General features: G+C 34.1%; 2 protein-coding genes and 1 pseudogene across 5 annotated transcripts; 2 read left to right on the plus strand and 1 right to left on the minus strand.

The window, feature by feature from the left end:
- Positions 1–3,746: 3,746 nt before the first annotated feature.
- Positions 3,747–5,990, plus strand: LOC108319653 (protein THYLAKOID ASSEMBLY 8-like, chloroplastic). Of its 3 annotated transcripts, none has more exons than XR_008249228.1 (3): positions 3,747–4,247; positions 4,690–5,141; positions 5,706–5,990. XR_008249228.1 is itself a non-coding variant. In XM_017550861.2 (3 exons), exons 1-2 carry the CDS (start codon positions 3,873–3,875, stop codon positions 5,077–5,079), a joined length of 765 nt encoding a protein of 254 aa, XP_017406350.1. In that variant the 5' UTR covers positions 3,747–3,872; the 3' UTR covers position 5,080; positions 5,706–5,990. The 3 variants fall into 3 exon arrangements, 2 of the variants coding, with proteins under 2 accessions (XP_017406350.1, XP_017406349.1); XM_017550861.2 differs by having other exon boundaries at positions 4,690–5,080; XM_017550860.2 differs by lacking the exon at positions 5,706–5,990 and having other exon boundaries at positions 4,690–5,430.
- A 1,641-nt stretch (positions 5,991–7,631) lies between these two features.
- LOC108319655 (universal stress protein PHOS32-like) lies at positions 7,632–9,364 on the minus strand (annotated as a pseudogene).
- A 3,336-nt stretch (positions 9,365–12,700) lies between these two features.
- Positions 12,701–15,818, plus strand: LOC108319606 (uncharacterized). Of its 2 annotated transcripts, XM_017550793.2 has the most exons (5): positions 12,713–13,381; positions 13,514–13,810; positions 13,930–14,200; positions 14,416–14,535; positions 15,543–15,818. In XM_017550793.2, exons 1-5 carry the CDS (start codon positions 13,163–13,165, stop codon positions 15,653–15,655), a joined length of 1,020 nt encoding a protein of 339 aa, XP_017406282.1. In that variant the 5' UTR covers positions 12,713–13,162; the 3' UTR covers positions 15,656–15,818. The 2 variants fall into 2 exon arrangements, with proteins under 2 accessions (XP_017406283.1, XP_017406282.1); XM_017550794.2 differs by lacking the exon at positions 15,543–15,818 and having other exon boundaries at positions 12,701–13,381; positions 13,930–14,279; positions 14,416–14,534.
- The last annotated feature ends 2,688 nt before the right edge of the window (positions 15,819–18,506 follow it).

Here is an 18,506-nt window from a genome sequence, read left to right on the forward strand (position 1 = left end):
CTTAAGTCATTCTATTAATGTACATGGTTTTTATTATTGTTATAAAGTACTCCAAGAAGTTCTTATGTTATTGAATACATTATTTATTTATTCAATTTTCAAGTATTCCAAGTTCAAGTTATTACTATAAAGATCCTTCCATGTCTGGGTTCAGCAAACACTAATGGGGAGTTATTCAACCATGTCTGGGTAGAACATACATACTTTTGGTACAGAATGACATTTTTGTAATATTAATCAATTACGACTCCTAATTAATCGATTACAACACCGTTAATTTGTCCCAGGTTTCCCTGCCATGATCTCTGAACCTGGGAAGACTGAAAAAACACTACCAAACACTACTAGGGAGTTATTCAACCATGTCTGGGTAGCGTAGACATACTTTTGGTGCACAATGACATTTTTGTAATATTAATCGATTACAGTCCCCTGTATTCGATTACAACACCCTTAATTTGTCCCAGGTTTCCTGCCATGAACTTTGAAACTGGGAACACTGAAATAACACGAACAAACACTACTGGGGAGTTATTCAACCATGTCTGGGTAGAGAAGTTATACTTTTCGTACAGAATGAGATTATTGTTATATTAATCGATTACTAGTCCCTAGTAATCGATTACATCACCCTTAATTTGTTTCAGGTTTCCCTCCCATGATCTCTGGACATGGGAACACTGAAAAAACACTACCAAAACTACTAGGGAGTTATTCAACCATGTCTGGGTAGCGCAAACATACTTTTGGTGCACAATGACATTTTTGTAATATTAATCGATTACGAGTCCCCTGTATTCGATTACAACACCCTTAATTTGTCCCAGGTTTCCTGCCATGAACTTTGAAACTGGGAACACTGAAATAACGCGAACAAACACTACTGGGGAGTTATTCAACCGTGTCTGGGTAGAACAGACATACTTTTGGTACAAAATGATATTTTTGTAATATTAATCGATTACGACTCCTAATTAATCGATTACAACACCGTTAATTTGTCCCAGGTTTCCCTGCCATGATCTCTGAACCTGGGAAGACTGAAAAAACACTACCAAACACTACTGGGGAGTTATTCAACCATGTCTGGGTAGCGTAGACATACTTTTGGTGCACAACGACATTTTTGTAATATTAATCGATTACGAGTCCCTTGTATTCGATTACAACACCCTTAATTTGTCCCAGGTTTCCTGCCATGAACTTTGAAATTGGGAACACTGAAATAACACGAACAAACACTAATGGGGAGTTATTCAACCATGTCTGGGTAGAACATACATACTTTTGGTACAGAATGACATTTTTGTAATCTTAATCGATTACGACTCCTAATTAATCGATTACAACACCGTTAATTTGTCCTAGGTTTCCCTGCCATGATCTCTGAACCTCGAAAGACTGAAAAAACACTACCAAACACTACTGGGGAGTTATTCAACCATGTCTGGGTAGCGTAGACATACCTTTGGTGCACAATGACATTTTTGTAATATTAATCGATTACGAGTCCCCTTTATTCGATTACAACACCCTTAATTTGTCCCAAGTTGCCTGCCATGAACTTTGAAACTAGGAACACTGAAATAACACGAACAAACACTACTAGGGAGTTATTCAACCGTGTCTGGGTAGAGAAGTTATACTTTTCGTACAGAATGAGATTGTTGTTTTATTAATCGATTACTAGTCCCTAGTAATCGATTACATCACCCTTAATTTGTTTCAGGTTTCCCTGCCATGATCTCTGGACATGGGAACACTGAAAAAACACTACCAAAACTATTGGGGAGTTATTCAACCATTTCTGGGTACCGCAGACATACTTTCTGTACAGAGTGACATTTTTGTTATATTAATCGATTACGACTCCCCTATAATTGATTACAGTACCTTTAATTTCTCTTAGGTTTCCCTTCCATGAACTCTGAACCTGTGAACAGTCAAAAAACACTACTGAGGAGTTATTCAACCATGTCTGGGTAGCGCAAACATACTTATCGTACAGAATGAGATTTTTTGTAATATTAATCGATTACAAGTCTCCTGTAATGGATTACAGCATCCTCACACCTGGACATTTCATATAACTACCACAATTAAAACTTCCCACTACTACCAAACAAGAAATGGAATTAATATAACATTCAATACTGAAACAACCACTTTCTTTATCACCAATACAAAAGAAAAATGTTCGAAATACAACTATCCATAATTAAACATCAACCTAATACTGGAATAATCACAAATTACATTAATCAATCAAGTTTTGGACTATATCCAGTGTAGGGAGTTCTACAAACTCGGCTTTTGTAACGTTTTCGACGTACTATTTCCTTCATAACGGTTTCATGGCTGTAAACTCCTCCCTCACAGTCAAACTTATTGTAAAAATCATGTTGGTTAAAGGGTGTACTATAACCACCTTCATCTTTATTATTCTCTTGAAGCAGCTCAGCCTGCAATCCAGATAACTCTTCTTCAAGTTCTTCAATTACAGCATCTTGTTCCTCTACAGCATCTTGTTCCTCACTCAAAATGTCATTCAAAGAAGCAATATGTTTCGTTTTCAATGAGTGACGAACAAACAACTGCAAAAAAAATGTATTTTGGTACAAATAATCAACGTAAGTCACAACCCAAAAGCAAGACACACCAAAAAAATTACCAACACATGCAACACCAAAATCCCCTCCCCAAAATACGAATACGGAGACACGAAAAAGTTCATACCTTGTTCGAACAACCATTGTCACCGAACGAACCCATTGCACAAAAAAGGTAACAACTTCCACCAAATCCACATCGAACGACACAACGCTAATCTCTAACTCAAACAAAGAAGACGAGTTCACAGAGACACCGAAGGAGACAACGGTAATCTACAACTCAAACAAACAAACCCAATGTCCACAGAGATTCAAACGAAAACAATGGTGACAGGGAAGCGGGAAAGAGAGATCTTGAAAACAAACGAAACCCTTACAATGGAGGACGAACAACACTGCTATGAAGAGAGAAGTTCAAATGAAATTCAAATCCCTAAAATGGAGAGAGAAGAGGTTGATAAGGACAGAACATACAATTCGAAAATGAAGAGGGCACTTTCGGAATCCTAACTTCTGCCACTCCAAATCAGATTTTTAATTACAAATAACATTCAAATTTCGACCCGTTAAAAGTTGACACGTGGCGTTGTCAAATTTTCGTTGTTAGAATATCGCGATCCTTTCCATTTAGCCAGAAAAAATGGCACTTTTTCTAACTAATTGTGTTTGGTTTTCACAATCATTTTTGGCTTAAAATTGCATTTTCCAAATTTAAAATATTATTTGACGTATTTAAATTTTTTACATTCATTTTGATATTTTTTTTTATTCTTTTCTTTTTTTAAAAAATTACACTTTTATTACTAATTAACTCTTATACTTTGTGTAACATTATTCTTTTTAAATATTAGACTATAATATATACCAAATGTAATAATATTTAATAACAATCACAGACGAACAAATTCGGAGGTGTTTCAAATTATTTGTGTTTTTAATTTTTGGTCGCGTCACCAAAGGAGAGCATTAAAAAAAAGGAGTTTGATACCCATAAAAATACATCATTTAATAATATAATTATACATATTAAATTAAAAATAAAATAAATGTAGTTAAAATATTATTATTTAAAGTTGATAAATTATAAATATTTTTTTAGTTACTGTGAAAATATCACCTCCTTTTCCTTTATAGCTTCCTCAGGAAAAAAAAAACATAGCGTTGGTTTGAGTATCGAACGAACTGATCGGGATATCAGTTTCCAAACCCAAATCGCAGAGTGAGTTATCTGTGTTAGTATTTCAGTGGCAGTGCGGTGTGATGGCCAGTCGTTCCTTCTCGAAAGTTCGGAAAATCTGTGATTTTGGTTCTTTATTAGTGGGACAGCTTACGAGAGCTACTAAACTTATCGAACATGGTTCAGCTCCACTGCCCTTCGTTGAATCTACTTCATTCAAAACGGCGTCGTGTTGGAGGCAATACCACGACGGAAGGCCCAGAGGCCCCCTTTGGAGGGGAAAGAAGCTCATTGGCAAAGAAGCGCTCTTTGTGATACTGGGTTTGAAGAGGTTTAAGGATGACGAGGATAAACTTCACAAGTTCATCAAATCTCACGTTCTCAGACTCTTGAAGATGGATATGATCGCCGTTCTCACTGAACTTGAGCGTCAAGAACAAGTTTCTCTCGCTCTCAAGGTTTTCACTTTTCTAATTCTTGTGCATTTTTAATTTTCACGTTTTTAGCCCATAACCTGTTTGTCATAATGCTTCTTAGTCCTAACCTGTTTGTTATTATGACAACTATTATGAGGTTTAATTCATCACTGTCTCTTGAACGATTTGGGAATTTTTAATCTGGTCCTAAACTAAAATAAATTATAATTGGATCTAACTCTTCTGTGATACTTGTAATTAGGTTGTTAGAAATCACTATTTTTCTGCTATTTGAAATCATCATAAACTAACTTCAGGGACTCAGATATAATTTTGTATAACAAAGTACCTAATTGCAATTTAAGGACCTCATTAAAAATTCCCAAAAATGTTTAGGACATACTGATGTATTAAACCTTCCTATTATAGCTGTACACTTCTTATTGTACGGAGGTTACAAGTGATTAACTGAATGAATTTTCAGATGTTTAAGGTTATGCAAAAGCAAGATTGGTACAAGCCTGATACATTCCTTTATAAGGACTTAATCATCGCATTGGCAAGGTCCAAAAAAATGGACGAAGTGTCCCAATTGTGGGAAAGCATGCGAAAGGAAAATTTGTTCCCTGATTGTCAGACTTATACTGAAGTCATAAGGGGCTTCTTGAACTATGGATCTCCTGCGGATGCGATGAACATATATGAGGACATGAAGAATTCTCCGGATCCACCTGACGAGTTGCCATTCAGAATTTTATTGAAAGGACTCCTGCCACATCCTCTTTTGAGAAACAAAGTGAAACAAGATTTTGAGGAGATTTTTCCTGATTCAAATATCTATGATCCACCACAAGAGATATTTGGCGCTCGCTGAGGTTTGAACTCCCTTCACTCTGTCATCCCGGGAGTTCGGTGATTTGCTTTAAAATATAAATGGTATTTTATTTTTGTTTTGCTCATAAGCTGTCTTACGGGCACAGTAAAACGTAAATGAGTTTAATTAGATAGAATGTGGGTCAATAGGTTCTATGTTAGTGTAATCGGGTAGTCAATTTTTCCATCAAATAGATGATGAGAAGATTGTCAAGTTTGATAGCACGAATCTGGCTTATTGAATGAAAACTGTGCGGAGAAATTTAAGTGAAGAATGAGTGGATTTTAACTTAGGTCATTAGAAATTAGAAATATGACAATGCCATCGAATTCCAGTTATTATCCTCTGACATGTTATGACGTTGCTACTTTGGTTGTTTAGATTTTTACTATGCATCATCTATTCATTTTTTAAGGATCAAACTTACTTTGTTTTAGATAAAAAGGTTTCATTCATTAGTGTTTTACTTAAGTTTTAAAGGAGTTGCTGAATATTTTTTGCATATTTTCATCTTCTCCTAGCATAGTAGTAATTTCCCTAGTCAAATTTCAAGGTAGTAATAATGCTTATGAATAGTCTAATCAACTCTGTTAATATTTTGCTGGCCCCATGATGTATTCCTGAAGGAGCTGGATCATCAAAGGACTACAGTTCTTGTAGGATTTAAGGATCGAGGCTGCGCTCATTCTTAAGATTTGTGCTCATTGTGTGGTTTTGGGATGATTAGTTGACTGAGGGTTTACACTGTTTACCGAGTCCTTGCGCAATGGAGATAAACTTCTGGTTATTGAACTTTACTGTTCAGCTTGAAATATTCCAATGCTCTTTGTTCAGCTTCATCATCCATGTCCGCAATGTACCAATTGTTAACAATTGTTCAGAAGCAAGTAAGAGAATGAAACTTATGATCACATTTTCTCCGCCCTGCTCAAGAAGATGGTAAAAATTGATAATCTAACGATTCACTGGGAAGATTAGGCTTGCTTGCAGCGTTGGGTAATTAACGAGTGAAAGGCATATAAAAATCTATATTTTTAAGAGAGATATTAGAGATTCATGACTCTCGTAAACAAATTTATGTAAAATCATTAATCTAAAACATAAAATCATTGTATTTAAATACTGTCCATCAAGTGAGAATTGCAACTAATTATAAATTTTTAACATTTCCATATGAAGCTTAATCAAAATCTCGCTACCAATCCATTGAAGCTGCACAAACTCCACAAAAGCCTTAACAAAAAAATCCGCAACCAATCGATTAAAATGCATTGACAATCAACTTTTTTAAAACAATCAATTAGAAACTAACTTTAATAATAAAATATTAAATTTTTAATTCAAATATAAAGTAAATTATTTAATAAACACAAGTGTAGGATAATACTCTCATAAAAAAAATCCATTGTCAAAGGATCCAACTCCCTATTATAACTAAAACGTTTAAGTAGAGATGTCTTTTTTTTATGAAAGCAAATAACTAGTGTCATCACAATTGACATTAACTTCTAATAAATTCAGTCACCCACTATTGATTAATGTTTTTTTTTACAGATTATATTATGATGCAATAGATAAGTTGGATAACGTATAGATTATCGTCATGTTATTTGAACCTTTTCCGTTTTTGCATACATATAATGCGTGACTTTCCATTTAAATAACTTAAGAATTTCATAACCCACATAAAAATATTAATTTTTCCTCGTTTAGTTACATATGCATTTTACATATTTATTTAATATTTTTTACATTTAAAAAAACTCGAGTTAAATAAGAGAAAGTATATAAATATGTGATGAATATTGTTTTATGATAATTAAATATTTTAAGTTGAATAGCTTTAACCATAATTTTTACTTAATATTCTAAAAAAACTTTTTTAGATAGTAGCTGCTAAATGTTTGAATATTTAATTAATGATACATTTTAATTTTATATGCCAAAGCTTCTACAAATATACAAAATAATTCGTTGAACGGAATTTTTTTTTTTTGCGTTAGTGTGAGATGATTTTAAAGTAAATAAATATTTAATTGAGATTAACGTATTTAACTGGATGAAAAATACTTTCTAGTAAAAATAAAAATATTAACAACGGAGTATTAACTTAATTAGATTATATATTCACAAATATCTGCTTTTAATAAAAGCGATAGGAAGAAGTTATTCATAATAAAGTACATAAAAGTATATAAATGTCAAATAATCTGTGAAATTAAATCATACTTCCATTGTTCAAATTGAAAATCAGGAAAAAAATATTACATCAATAGGTTTATCAGGTGAGATTATAAGAAGAAAAAATTTAACCGTGAGCAAATTAGATTTAGCATAGAATTCAATTAGAACATGCTATGTTTCTTTGCAGTTGTTATTTGATCCATGTAATGCTTTCAGACCCCTTAGTTCAAACGAAAACAAGCAAATGTGGTTGAATTCTTAGGTAAAAACAGAATGAATAACTGTGTTCAAGTTGATTGACAAAAGTAGGGGTGAATATGCAGTTAAAGAAAGCTACCATATTAAAAACCACTAACACATCATTGTGATGCAGCAAAGACAGCAAGAATCAAATAGAATATCAAACATTTAACACCACCACATCATCATTTGCACTTGTAAGTTCAGTACAGATCCAACACAAAGCTTATTTATAAGCACAATTTTGGTCATAACTAAGCACTTAAAAGAGAGTGCTAACACTAGACATTTTGCTTGGCGAATCCTTAACTTCAAGTGTGTTCAAAATCCCAACTACACGTGTAAGACGAAGGAGGAAAACACAGTCTGGTCACTGATGAAGATGGAACAACCGATTGCAAGACCAATCAAATTCAGTAGCATATCAGATAGTGGAAGGGGCAGAGTCTTTCACAATCGTTATAGGGCAACTTGCATTTATGGTGACATAGTTGGTCACACTCCCCAGCAACACCCTACGATCAACCAATTTTGAAAAACAACATCATTAGATCATCACTGTTCTGTTCATCAATACAACTTATAAATTTGTAAGTATGTTTTGTTTTCTGTTTTATATGTTTGGGAATACATTTTTTCAATGGGAATATTTATACTATTTGTAGTTAAAGACAAAAAAAATAGATCCTCCCTCTTTCTTTTCATCCAAAAACTATCTCCAGAACATTAGGTGTCGACAAATCTATGAAGCCCCTTATTTTTGGAGTTGACTCAAGACTACCACTAGAGCCAAAACATGAGTCAAGATGCATTTAAGATGGGACAAAAACATCGATGCACTTCTTTGGGAGCTTTTATTTCATTAGTGTTGATCCCCCATTACAATTTGGATTTCATTTCATTAACTAATGTAATAAAGACATGCATTAAAGGTAAACATGTATTATAAAGGTGACATTTCAAATTCTAACTAGAGATCAACAGTAAATGAATCTAAGAAACTGCACTTAATTTAAACAATTAAATCATTATTTGCATGCACTTATCTCTAAACTAGAGGGGAAAAAAAACCACCTCTGTATGGCACCTAAGCCTCTGCTACCCATGACCAAAGAGTGAAGCTTCAAATCCCCAACAGCTTCACAAATTTTCTCCCTTGCATCGCCCCAGTACAGCTTTGCAACCACAGCCACCTGTATCCAAGGAAAATTCAAACACATTCAGCAATCAACGTATGACTAGAACAACCCTAACAAAGTCAAATCAAAACCTAAGAACTCAATCCAACAACACACGACAAGGTAGTACACTAGCAGAGAAATTAATTAGTAAAGTTAAACAGTAAAAACCTGTTTCTGCTTAGAAGCGGTGTCAAGCAGGTCCAACACCTCGGCATCAGAATCCACCTCATAATGATGCATCACATCCTTATCACGAAACTCCGACAACGGAATCAGTGCTTCACCCACATCACACCACACCACAATCAGAATTCAAAGATCAAAATTCTAGAAAAATTAATTGAATTTATTATAAGGGTAGAATCAAAATAGAAGCTTACGTGATCCAGTGGTGGACCATAGAAGATTTCGGGATTCACTGCCTTGGCCGTGCTTGATGTGGATGATGAATAGTGTGTCGCCGTTGCGGAGAAGATTATCAATAGCCCATTTGAGAGCGATCTTACTTCCCTTAGAGAAATCCAAAGCCACCCCAATTCTCCTTTCACTGCTCATCGTTTCAACAAATTCTGGTGTTTTTTATTGTTAATTCACTGTTTACCTTTGAGCTTCCGAAATGTTTGTTGGAGCTTCACAGTTGGGAGGAACTGTCCAATTTATGAAAACGTTTATCTTTTGTCGGTTCACGCGTGTTGGAAGTCAAAACATGTGTTCCATCTATCAACATGATAAATATTTTGTTTTTATATAATTAAAATGATACTTGTAATAAACAAATATTTTAGGTGTATAGATTATAGAAATAATTTAAATTTTAATAAAAATTAATTTTATCATTGATAGATTTTAAAAGTTTTGTCTATTAAATTTAGAAAGAAAAATAAAGTTGTAAGTTAAAGCACATAAACAGTTAAAAAGATATAGTAAAAATAATTTGGGTTGATTTAGGAGAGAATTTTTTGCTTGTTGCAAGTTCATGAGCAAGATAAACCATCAAACAAAACTGAGATGATATTAAAAAAAATGAGAAAATTAAAGCTTTATTTTGTATGATTTATGTTATAATTTACAATATAATCATTTTGGTTTTATGAAATATTGAATCATGATCAGTGCTGATAACGGTGGTAAAGATTATTTTATTTTAAAACAGTATTATATTTTCAATGACAACAGTTTTCTTTTGATAAATCTCAAATGTACATCATTATTTTTTGTAAATTAATTAAATATATTCCTTTCTAAAGCTTCTCAAAGACATTAAGTATTTATTTTAAAATTTATGATTAACTTTTTTCTATATAAATTAGATTATAATATTTTTTTAATGTTTAGTTTGCAAATTTCAAACAAATTATACAATAACATCTATTAATTTAATCCATAGTAGTGTGATCTAATTAGTTATGTTGTCTTTATAACCATTCGATAAGCGTTTGAGTTTGTATGACTCCAAATTAGTTGATTGAGTTATTTATAAATGATCAGTTAGTATTGCAAGCAAGCATTTAAACTTAAAAAAAATACATAAACACAAAGCATCAAATCAATCATGTTTAAGAATGATTGTGTCATGATTAGGTCAATAAAAAACAAAAACTATAAACATGAATAAACGCATATGGTACTTAGGCTAGGTTAGCACCATCCTAAGTTAGTTGACATAATTAGACCGACAAATAAAGTTTAGGTCAAGCCAAGGTAGGTCTTGGCTATGTGGAACTGATCACAAGTTAGGTTGGATTATGAGACTCATGTTGACATAGATGGGTAACACTTAGGTCAAGTCAAGTTGGATAGATAATAGGTCTATTATGAGTTAGTCATAGTCAAGATAATAAGGTTGAGTCGAATCTAAGTAAAGTAGGTCATTCAAGTTTGATCCAGCTGGATTCAAGTGAAGCCAAGGTTGATAGAGTTTACATCTTGATGAATTTATTTGAGAATATGTTGGATAAAGTTGATTTGAACACAAATCAAGCTAAGTTGAGTCAAGCCAATGTAGAGTCATGTCCAATTGATCCACAAAGGGTCAAGTTCATTTATATCCACCTAGGGTCAAGTTAGGCACACCTCAAATCAAGGCAAGTTAAATGCACCTAAGACGAAGTTGAGTAGGGTCCCTTGAGCCCAATCAATTATAATCAATCAAGTCAAACTCATGTTAAATCCAATCAAGTTAAGTCCACATGAGGCATATAGAGTCAAACTCACATTGAATTGAGTCAAGTAAAACTCACATTTGACCCATGTTAGGTCGAGTCAAGTTGGCTCCACTATGAATTGAGTTATTTTAGGTCTACATCGGACTAAGTTGAGTTAGGTTTATCTTTTGTCGAGTCAATTTGAACCCTTTCAAACACAACTCTTGATCAATTGAGTCAAACCTACTAAAGCAAAATAAAGTTAACTCCATCAAGAACTAAGACAAGTTGAGACTATATCAAACTAAATTATGTTAAGTTTAGACCTACATCTAATTAAGTTATAAGATATTCACATATTAAAGACTACAATAAAGCGGTCAAACTTATATTACGTTTAGGATTGATAGTGAATTTTTATTAATAAATCTTTTACTATGAATTTATATAAATAATGATAAACTTAAAATTTATATCATGTCGAGATTTATTTATTATATTTTATATAAAAAAAATTTACAGTCAAAAGTGATACAATGGTAAAATCTTTATAAATGCTAATTTAGTATAAAGAAAAAAATATTTGTATTATTTATAATAAAAAGGATGTTCCAAATTAAATTTATATATTTTAATTACATTATAACCTTTCAAGAGTTTTCTAAAAAAAAGGTTAAATTAACGTAATTAAACTCGAGTAAATCAATATAAAATAAGTCTTCAATGATATTTCGTTATATACTTGTACTATTTTATATCGTTGTACATATTTGTGAAAATATTCTATAGACATTTATAAATTAATGACGATTGCATATGGCTATTTACTCATATCGATCTTTTAAAAACTTTGCAAAAAAAGTATTAATATTTTATTCAAAAGGCTCATATATTATCTCAATTTCCACAAAATTTATTTTTATTTATGAAAATATTGAGTCGTGTAAATATAAAGATAAAAATGTGAAAATAATAATCATTATTATTAAACTTAAATTAGAATAGCAGCAGATGATTGGAATCTTTTCTTCCTGCAAGTTGATTCTAATCCATTGGATCATAAGTTAATATTGTTTACAATATAATTTTTGCTCATTAGACACATTTTTATACATAATAGAGTGAATAAAAACAACTCTGAGTACACAACACGGCCAATCCACCATAGTACACGTTTTGTCAACTAATTGGGACTTTGTTAAATTAAATACAAGCCTTTTAGTCTCAACAAGTTGGTGATTTTGTCACCTAAACTTAAACCTTCTGTTTAGTGCCAAATATTCCACCATGGCTTAAAAGTCAAAACTACATAATGAGTAGTAAGTATATCACATCGAGATATATAATATTGAAGCACTGAATAAGAACCTTCGATAATGGCAAGAACAAACGCCGTTTTGTTTACTTCAATTTTCTGCAGTTGGAGGTACGCTTAATAAAGTCCAGCATTAATTAACGCCGAAACATTTGAAATAATGTTCCTTAATTTCCCTCTTGGTTGCTTCGTTTTCTTTTTCCACTGCAGACGTCGACTTATAAACTTTTAACTCTTGCACAATATTCTTCCATTCCAACTGCTTCAGTATATAACTCTTTTTATTGAAATTAAAGTTTTTATTTTGTCAACGCGCAAAACAAAAGGAAACGAAAATTCATCTTAGTACATCGATTTTAATCGGACAGAAACATAACACACATCAACCTTTAGACAACCTTATTCGTAGCAAAGACGGCATCAAAACCGTAAGTACCTTAAGTTGAGAGTTTTCAGCTTAATTTTCTTCTAAACAAAATAGACTCAAATTCATTCGTATCTTTCTTACTGTATAGAGAATTTTAGACCTAATAAAATAAGTATTATACCAGAATCTTCTCTTAATAACATTGGAATCTTTGACATAATATTAAGAAAGATATATCCATCGCCACGTTCTCCTTCAGTGGTTGCAATTTGGAGAGAAAGGAAGAAAAGACAGATAAGACTCACATATAGAACCCGACCTTTGAGCCTGAAATGGCTGTACCAGAAGCTCCAACAGTCACTGGGCCCACCCTTCACCACCATTCTTAACCTTTAACCTAAAACTCGTCACAAATTATGTTGCCTGTTTTTTCCTCTCCTCAAGCACCCCTTTTTAAAACCATTTTTGTGCCATTATTTGGGGACACACACAAACACGAAGAGTCTACTCTTCCCTTGTCTGAGTAATAATTGAATATCTCTTCCCCCCATTGACAACCATAATTGCAACTCATTAAAGTCTCACCTTACCTATCTCATCATTTTCATTCATCCTCCTCCTGCACATCTACAATATCTCCCTTTATCATATAATGGCTATTCTCCCACCATCACGTGACACCCATCACACCAACTGCAACATCGTCAACGGACCAGATTTAAAGCCACGCCTCAAGCTCATTCCCTGTGAATTTCCATCCTTCACGATTTCACTCCCCTGCTCCACCCACCCACACACCAAGCACACCACCATGCTTCAAGACCAACCCAAATCAGATTTCTCAGGCATTCGTTCCCATCATTTTGATTCGGTAAATTTCCTAATTCTTCTACTATGCCAGCGTCTCCAAATTTTAAAAAATGCCTTTTTTTTTCCGCCGGTTTCTGGCTATGGCCTTATCATGTTTTTTTTTCTTGGCTTTTACCTTTTTCTCTTGCTGAAGCTGTTGGACTCAAATACTTCGCCCCAGTCAACGTTCTCGTCTACTTTGAGCTCGATTCAGGGGAGTCCTGAAGGTTCCTCTTCTGCTTCTTCCCCTTCTTATTCTTCTCAGGAACCGTCGCCTACCGGACATGAATTTTGTTGGGAAAGCGACTATGATACGATGAAGATGTTAGAGAAGATGAAGCTGGACGAAAGGGACAGTTCCGAATACCATCCTGGTTATGTGAATCAGAGGTTGGAGACCTCAAATGTTGGACTCCATTCACTCCTTCAGGAACAAATTCGAGCTATTCAAGTGAGATAACACTAACATTGATTTGACACCCTTTTTTTTATTTGTTTTGGCAAAGCCATCAAGAAATTAAAAGCGTTAATCTTTCAGTTAAATTTAATCCGTCCATTTGCTTATTATAGTTGTCTGGGATCAGACAAGAGGAGATTCTGTCTCAGAAGCAAGACCCAACAGCATATGTAGGAAAAACTCAAAGGCAGATATCACAGCAATTTGAAAAGAAAGGTAAAGGAGTTAATGTCGGGTATGATTACGAAAGAAGGATTCGTCCACCATGGCAGCAGGGTCGTTCACACCAGCAAACTGGTTCGAGAGGCTCGTCATATTCTGGGACTGGTGTTTTCTTGCCCCGTGGAGAAACTAGTGCCCCGTTGGAGTCACGTAAGAGACCAGGTATCGTTTCAGTTCACGTAACATTTTGGCGCTTCTTCGTTTGAGTCACACGTTGTATGTTCAGCGGTCGTTGACTTAGGTAAATCCTGACGTAGAATTTCACCATACCCGATTGGTTTCCAGTATTTGGTTCAGATGTTTGAGACTTTTGGGTTTTTCTTTTAATTTGAATTAAAAAATGAATATTTTTGTTTGATGGTTTTTGATTTGAAAAGGTAAAGGATGCACCGCGGTTCTGATACCGGCAAGAGTAGTGCAGGCTTTGCAAGTCCACTTTGACCAAATGGCTGCCACGTGTGGGCCTACTAAACCTTCTGCCTTCCCTCCCCTGCATGGTACCTCCTTCTCATCCTCCTCTGGGACAAAAACACTTATATAAAATTTGCACACTAATTATTTTTATACAAAATTTCAAATGTCTTAACATAAAAATCAAATTCTGATTCAAAATTTTAAAAATATAAGAGAGGAGTTTCATTATTTAAAATTCAATTTTTGGTTAAAAATTAAGAATTGTTATTGTTATAGCTTATTTCTTTTTTAAATTTATGTTTTTTTCTTTTAAATCTGGATCAACATCTCACTAGTGCAACTTTAATTGATACGATGTTCGATTGGATTAAGGTTAGGACATTATTAGCATTTAATTGATATGATGTCCGATTGGATTAAGGTTAAGACATTATTAGCACGATTTTTTCTTTTATGTTATAGAAAAGTTACTCTCATATTAAAGTTGATTGTTTTTATTTTTTTCATCATTATTTTTAAGATTATTGTTTTTTAACATACGTATGTTACTCTTTAACTAACATTACTTGAGAGTCCAACTTTTCTTTATTAACGTATATTAGTTTATGTTAATTACGATCTTTTTGGTTAATATATTAAATGAGATTATTTTGAAACTGATTTTCAACCGGTTTCTATCAAGATGTAGGCTATGATTATTTTTAAGTCAATATTAATAAAAATTTTATGAATTTATTGAATTCTATCAAAATATATTTTATCTAAATAAAAATATTAAAATTTAATGAATTTAAATTACGATGACCCGAAATAAATATTTCAAAATGAAAGTAACTAAAAGTTAATATATTTAAATTTTCTAAACATTGTAAAACTCTTTATCAAACTTCACTTTAATAAAGTGTAATTCAATTGGGTTTTTAAGTACACATAAACATAGTTATTTATTAGACAACAATTATAGTTGACTGCAGCTATTAAATATGGTGTAGTTACTACTACATACAAACATCCAAAAAAGTTGTGTCATAGTTATTGATTAGGCAATTGGAATATGCAGATGAATGAAAATTGAGTGTTATGTTTGCAGATGTTTTAGTAAGTACCAGTGATGGCATGTATTCACTACAGAACCGTCAATCACAAAACCAACAGCAACATATGCAGAATGAGATGCTTCTGCCTCAAGAATGGACCTATTGATTACTAAAGTCACAGACCAATTTGTAGATTGACGTGCCTTCCAAAGTTTCTGCAGGAAAACAAAGAGAGATTGAAGACAGATCAGTAAATGGGAAATTCTTCTTACATGGATTCAATGACAAGTTAACACTGATATTACGCATTACAGATATAGTTTTCTCTTCTTTTATGCTTTGCTTCTTTCTTATAAGTCTGATAGTCTGTTATACAGTTCTTAGTGATCAAGAATCATACCGAAATTAAAACATAACAATAAAATATGCATCACAGGGAACCATACCCTCAATAATTTGGGCTTAATCTCTCTTTTTTAATGACATGATCTTTCTCTCTTGTTTTGATCAACCCTTTAACTGTTGGAAAACAACGGTATTTGTTCCCTCCTCTGTGAACCCCAAAATGGGCACTATGCGGAAGCGTAAAAATGAAAGCGTAGGAAAAGAGAAAATTAACACTGGAAATTTTAACGTGGAAAATCCTCTCGGAAAAAACCACGGGATCTAGTCCAGAAAATTATCTCCACTATGAAAGTAGGATTACAGTGTTTCTCTCACTCTCTGAGGATCTCTCAATAAATCTCACCCTCTCGGATGGTATACAAGACTCTCCCTGTATCACACACTCACAAAATAGACTCTCTCTATTTTTTCTCTCTCACTCAATCGTGGCTTCACTTCTGAATTTGGTGGCTTTTCTTATTTCTGTTCGTTGCATCTTTTGCTGCTTGGTTTGCCTTCATTTATAATAAATGAAGGAAGGAGAAGAAAACAAGAAACATGCTGAAGAGGTGCACTCATTACCGTGAAACAAGGAGGAATGGGACTCATTTTCTCCCACTTTCGGTGGAGGAGAAAAACATTGACCCCTAAAGTATGGTGGATGGGTCCCAATCTTTGTTTTATTCCAACAAAACTCCCCCATAAAACAAACAAATGGGGCTTCCATCCCGTCTTCGTATCTTGACTTAGTTGGAAGGTACCACGACACCAACACCTTGACAACAATCTTCAACCTTCTTGATTGGTATTGACTTAGTCATCATGTCAGACCAATTCAAGTCTGTATGGACTTTCTCTATCTTCAATTTCTTCTCATCCAGCGCTTCTCGTATCCAATGATACCGCACGTCGATATGCTTCGAGCGTGAATGGAACATGGGGTTCTTGGTTAGATGGATGGTACTTTGATTATCACAATTCACCACATAATCATCTTGATCATGTCCTAATTCACTTAGGAAATTCTTCATCCATAGCATCTCTTTAGAGGCTTCAGTCACCGCTACATACTCTGCTTCAGCAGTAGACAATGTCACACATTTTTGTAGCTTTGACTGCCAAGAAACAACTCCCCCTGCAAAAGTAATCAGATAACCTGATGTTGACTTCCTTGAATCGACATCTCCAGCCATGTCTGAGTCTGAATATCCTATTAGCTTTAGATTTCCATTGCCAAAACACAAGCTTCTTTTGGCAGATCCTCTTAGATACCTTAGTATCCACTTAACAGCTTCCCAATGCTCCTTTCCTGGATTCGACAGGTATCTGCTCACAACTCCTACAGCATAGCCAATATCTGGCCTTGTACAAACCATTGCATACATAAGGCTACCCACGGCAGAAGAGTAGGGTACTTTGTTCATTTCTTCCTTTTCTTCTTCATTCTTTGGACATTGAGACTTACTGAGTTTGAAATGTCCAGCAATTGGAACACGAGCAGATTTGGCATTGTGCATGTTGAACCTTTTGAGAATCTTCTCAATGTAATCTTCTTGAGATACCCATAGCATTCTTCTAGAACGATCTCTGGAGATTTTCATTCCAAGTATCTTCTTTACTGCACCCAGGTCTTTCATGGCAAAAGACTTGCTCAATGCCTTCTTGAGAGCAGCTATTTTAATTTTGTCCTTCCCTACAATCAACATATCATCAACATACAAGAGAAGTATGATGGACTCACCATTTTCATAATGCTTCACAAACACGCAATGATCTGCGGAGGTCTTCTTGAAATTATGTTGGATCATGAAGGAATCGAATTTCTTGTACCATTGTCTTGGAGCTTGCTTCAGACCATAGAGGCTTTTCTTCAGACGACACACCAAGTGTTCTTTGCCTGGTTCTTCAAAACCCTCTGGTTGCTTCATGTAAATTTCTTCTTCTAGGTCTCCATGTAAGAATGCTGTCTTGACGTCCAGTTGTTCAATCTCTAGGTCTAATGTTGCTGCCAGACCGAGAATTGCTCTAATGGATGTCATCTTCATTACTGGTGAGAATATTTCATCAAAGTCTATTCCTTTCTTCTGGTTGCACCCCTTCACGACAATTCGTGCTTTGTACCTTGGGCTTGGGTTGTTCTCTTCATTCTTGAGCTTGAACACCCATTTGTTTTGCAATGCTCTCCTTTCTTTTGGTAATTCTACCAAATCATAAGTCTGATTTTCCTTTAAGGATTGCATCTCTTCTTCCATGGCTTGCAACCATTTGCCTTTGTCTTCCGTCTCCATTGCTTCTACAAAGCTTTGAGGTTCACCTTCATCAGTAAAATTAACATATTCATCTGAAAAATACCTTCTTGACGGTTGCTTCTGTCTTGTTGATCGTCTCAATTGGGGTTCTTGTTGCGGAGCATCCTCAATTGGTTGATCTTCTTCCGTCAAATTAGGTTGATCTGCTTCTTCAGCCATTTCATCAAGTTGTAACTCTGGTTCGGCTTGATGAGTCTCTCCCCCTGAGTTGTTCATCACAATAGGGCTTTGATCACTTATCAGCTTAAGTGTTGGTTTCTCCACTTTCTTGATGTCTTGGATTGTCTGATCTTCAAAGAACACCACATCTCTGCTTCGAACAAT

Source organism: Vigna angularis, chromosome 5 (assembly GCF_016808095.1).
Source record: "Vigna angularis cultivar LongXiaoDou No.4 chromosome 5, ASM1680809v1, whole genome shotgun sequence".
NCBI lineage: Eukaryota > Viridiplantae > Streptophyta > Magnoliopsida > Fabales > Fabaceae > Vigna > Vigna angularis.

Bases quoted from the DNA above. Each gene is read 5' to 3' on its own strand.
- LOC108319653 (XM_017550861.2), top strand. From the start codon at position 3,873: ATGGCCAGTCGTTCCTTCTCGAAAGTTCGGAAAATCTGTGATTTTGGT. The intron at 4,248-4,689 runs GTTTTCACTTTT...ATGAATTTTCAG, and splicing joins AAGTTTCTCTCGCTCTCAAG to ATGTTTAAGGTTATGCAAAA.
- LOC108319606 (XM_017550793.2), top strand. From the start codon at position 13,163: ATGGCTATTCTCCCACCATCACGTGACACCCATCACACCAACTGCAAC. The intron at 13,382-13,513 runs GTAAATTTCCTA...CTCTTGCTGAAG, and splicing joins GTTCCCATCATTTTGATTCG to CTGTTGGACTCAAATACTTC. The intron at 14,201-14,415 runs GTATCGTTTCAG...TGATTTGAAAAG, and splicing joins GGAGTCACGTAAGAGACCAG to GTAAAGGATGCACCGCGGTT.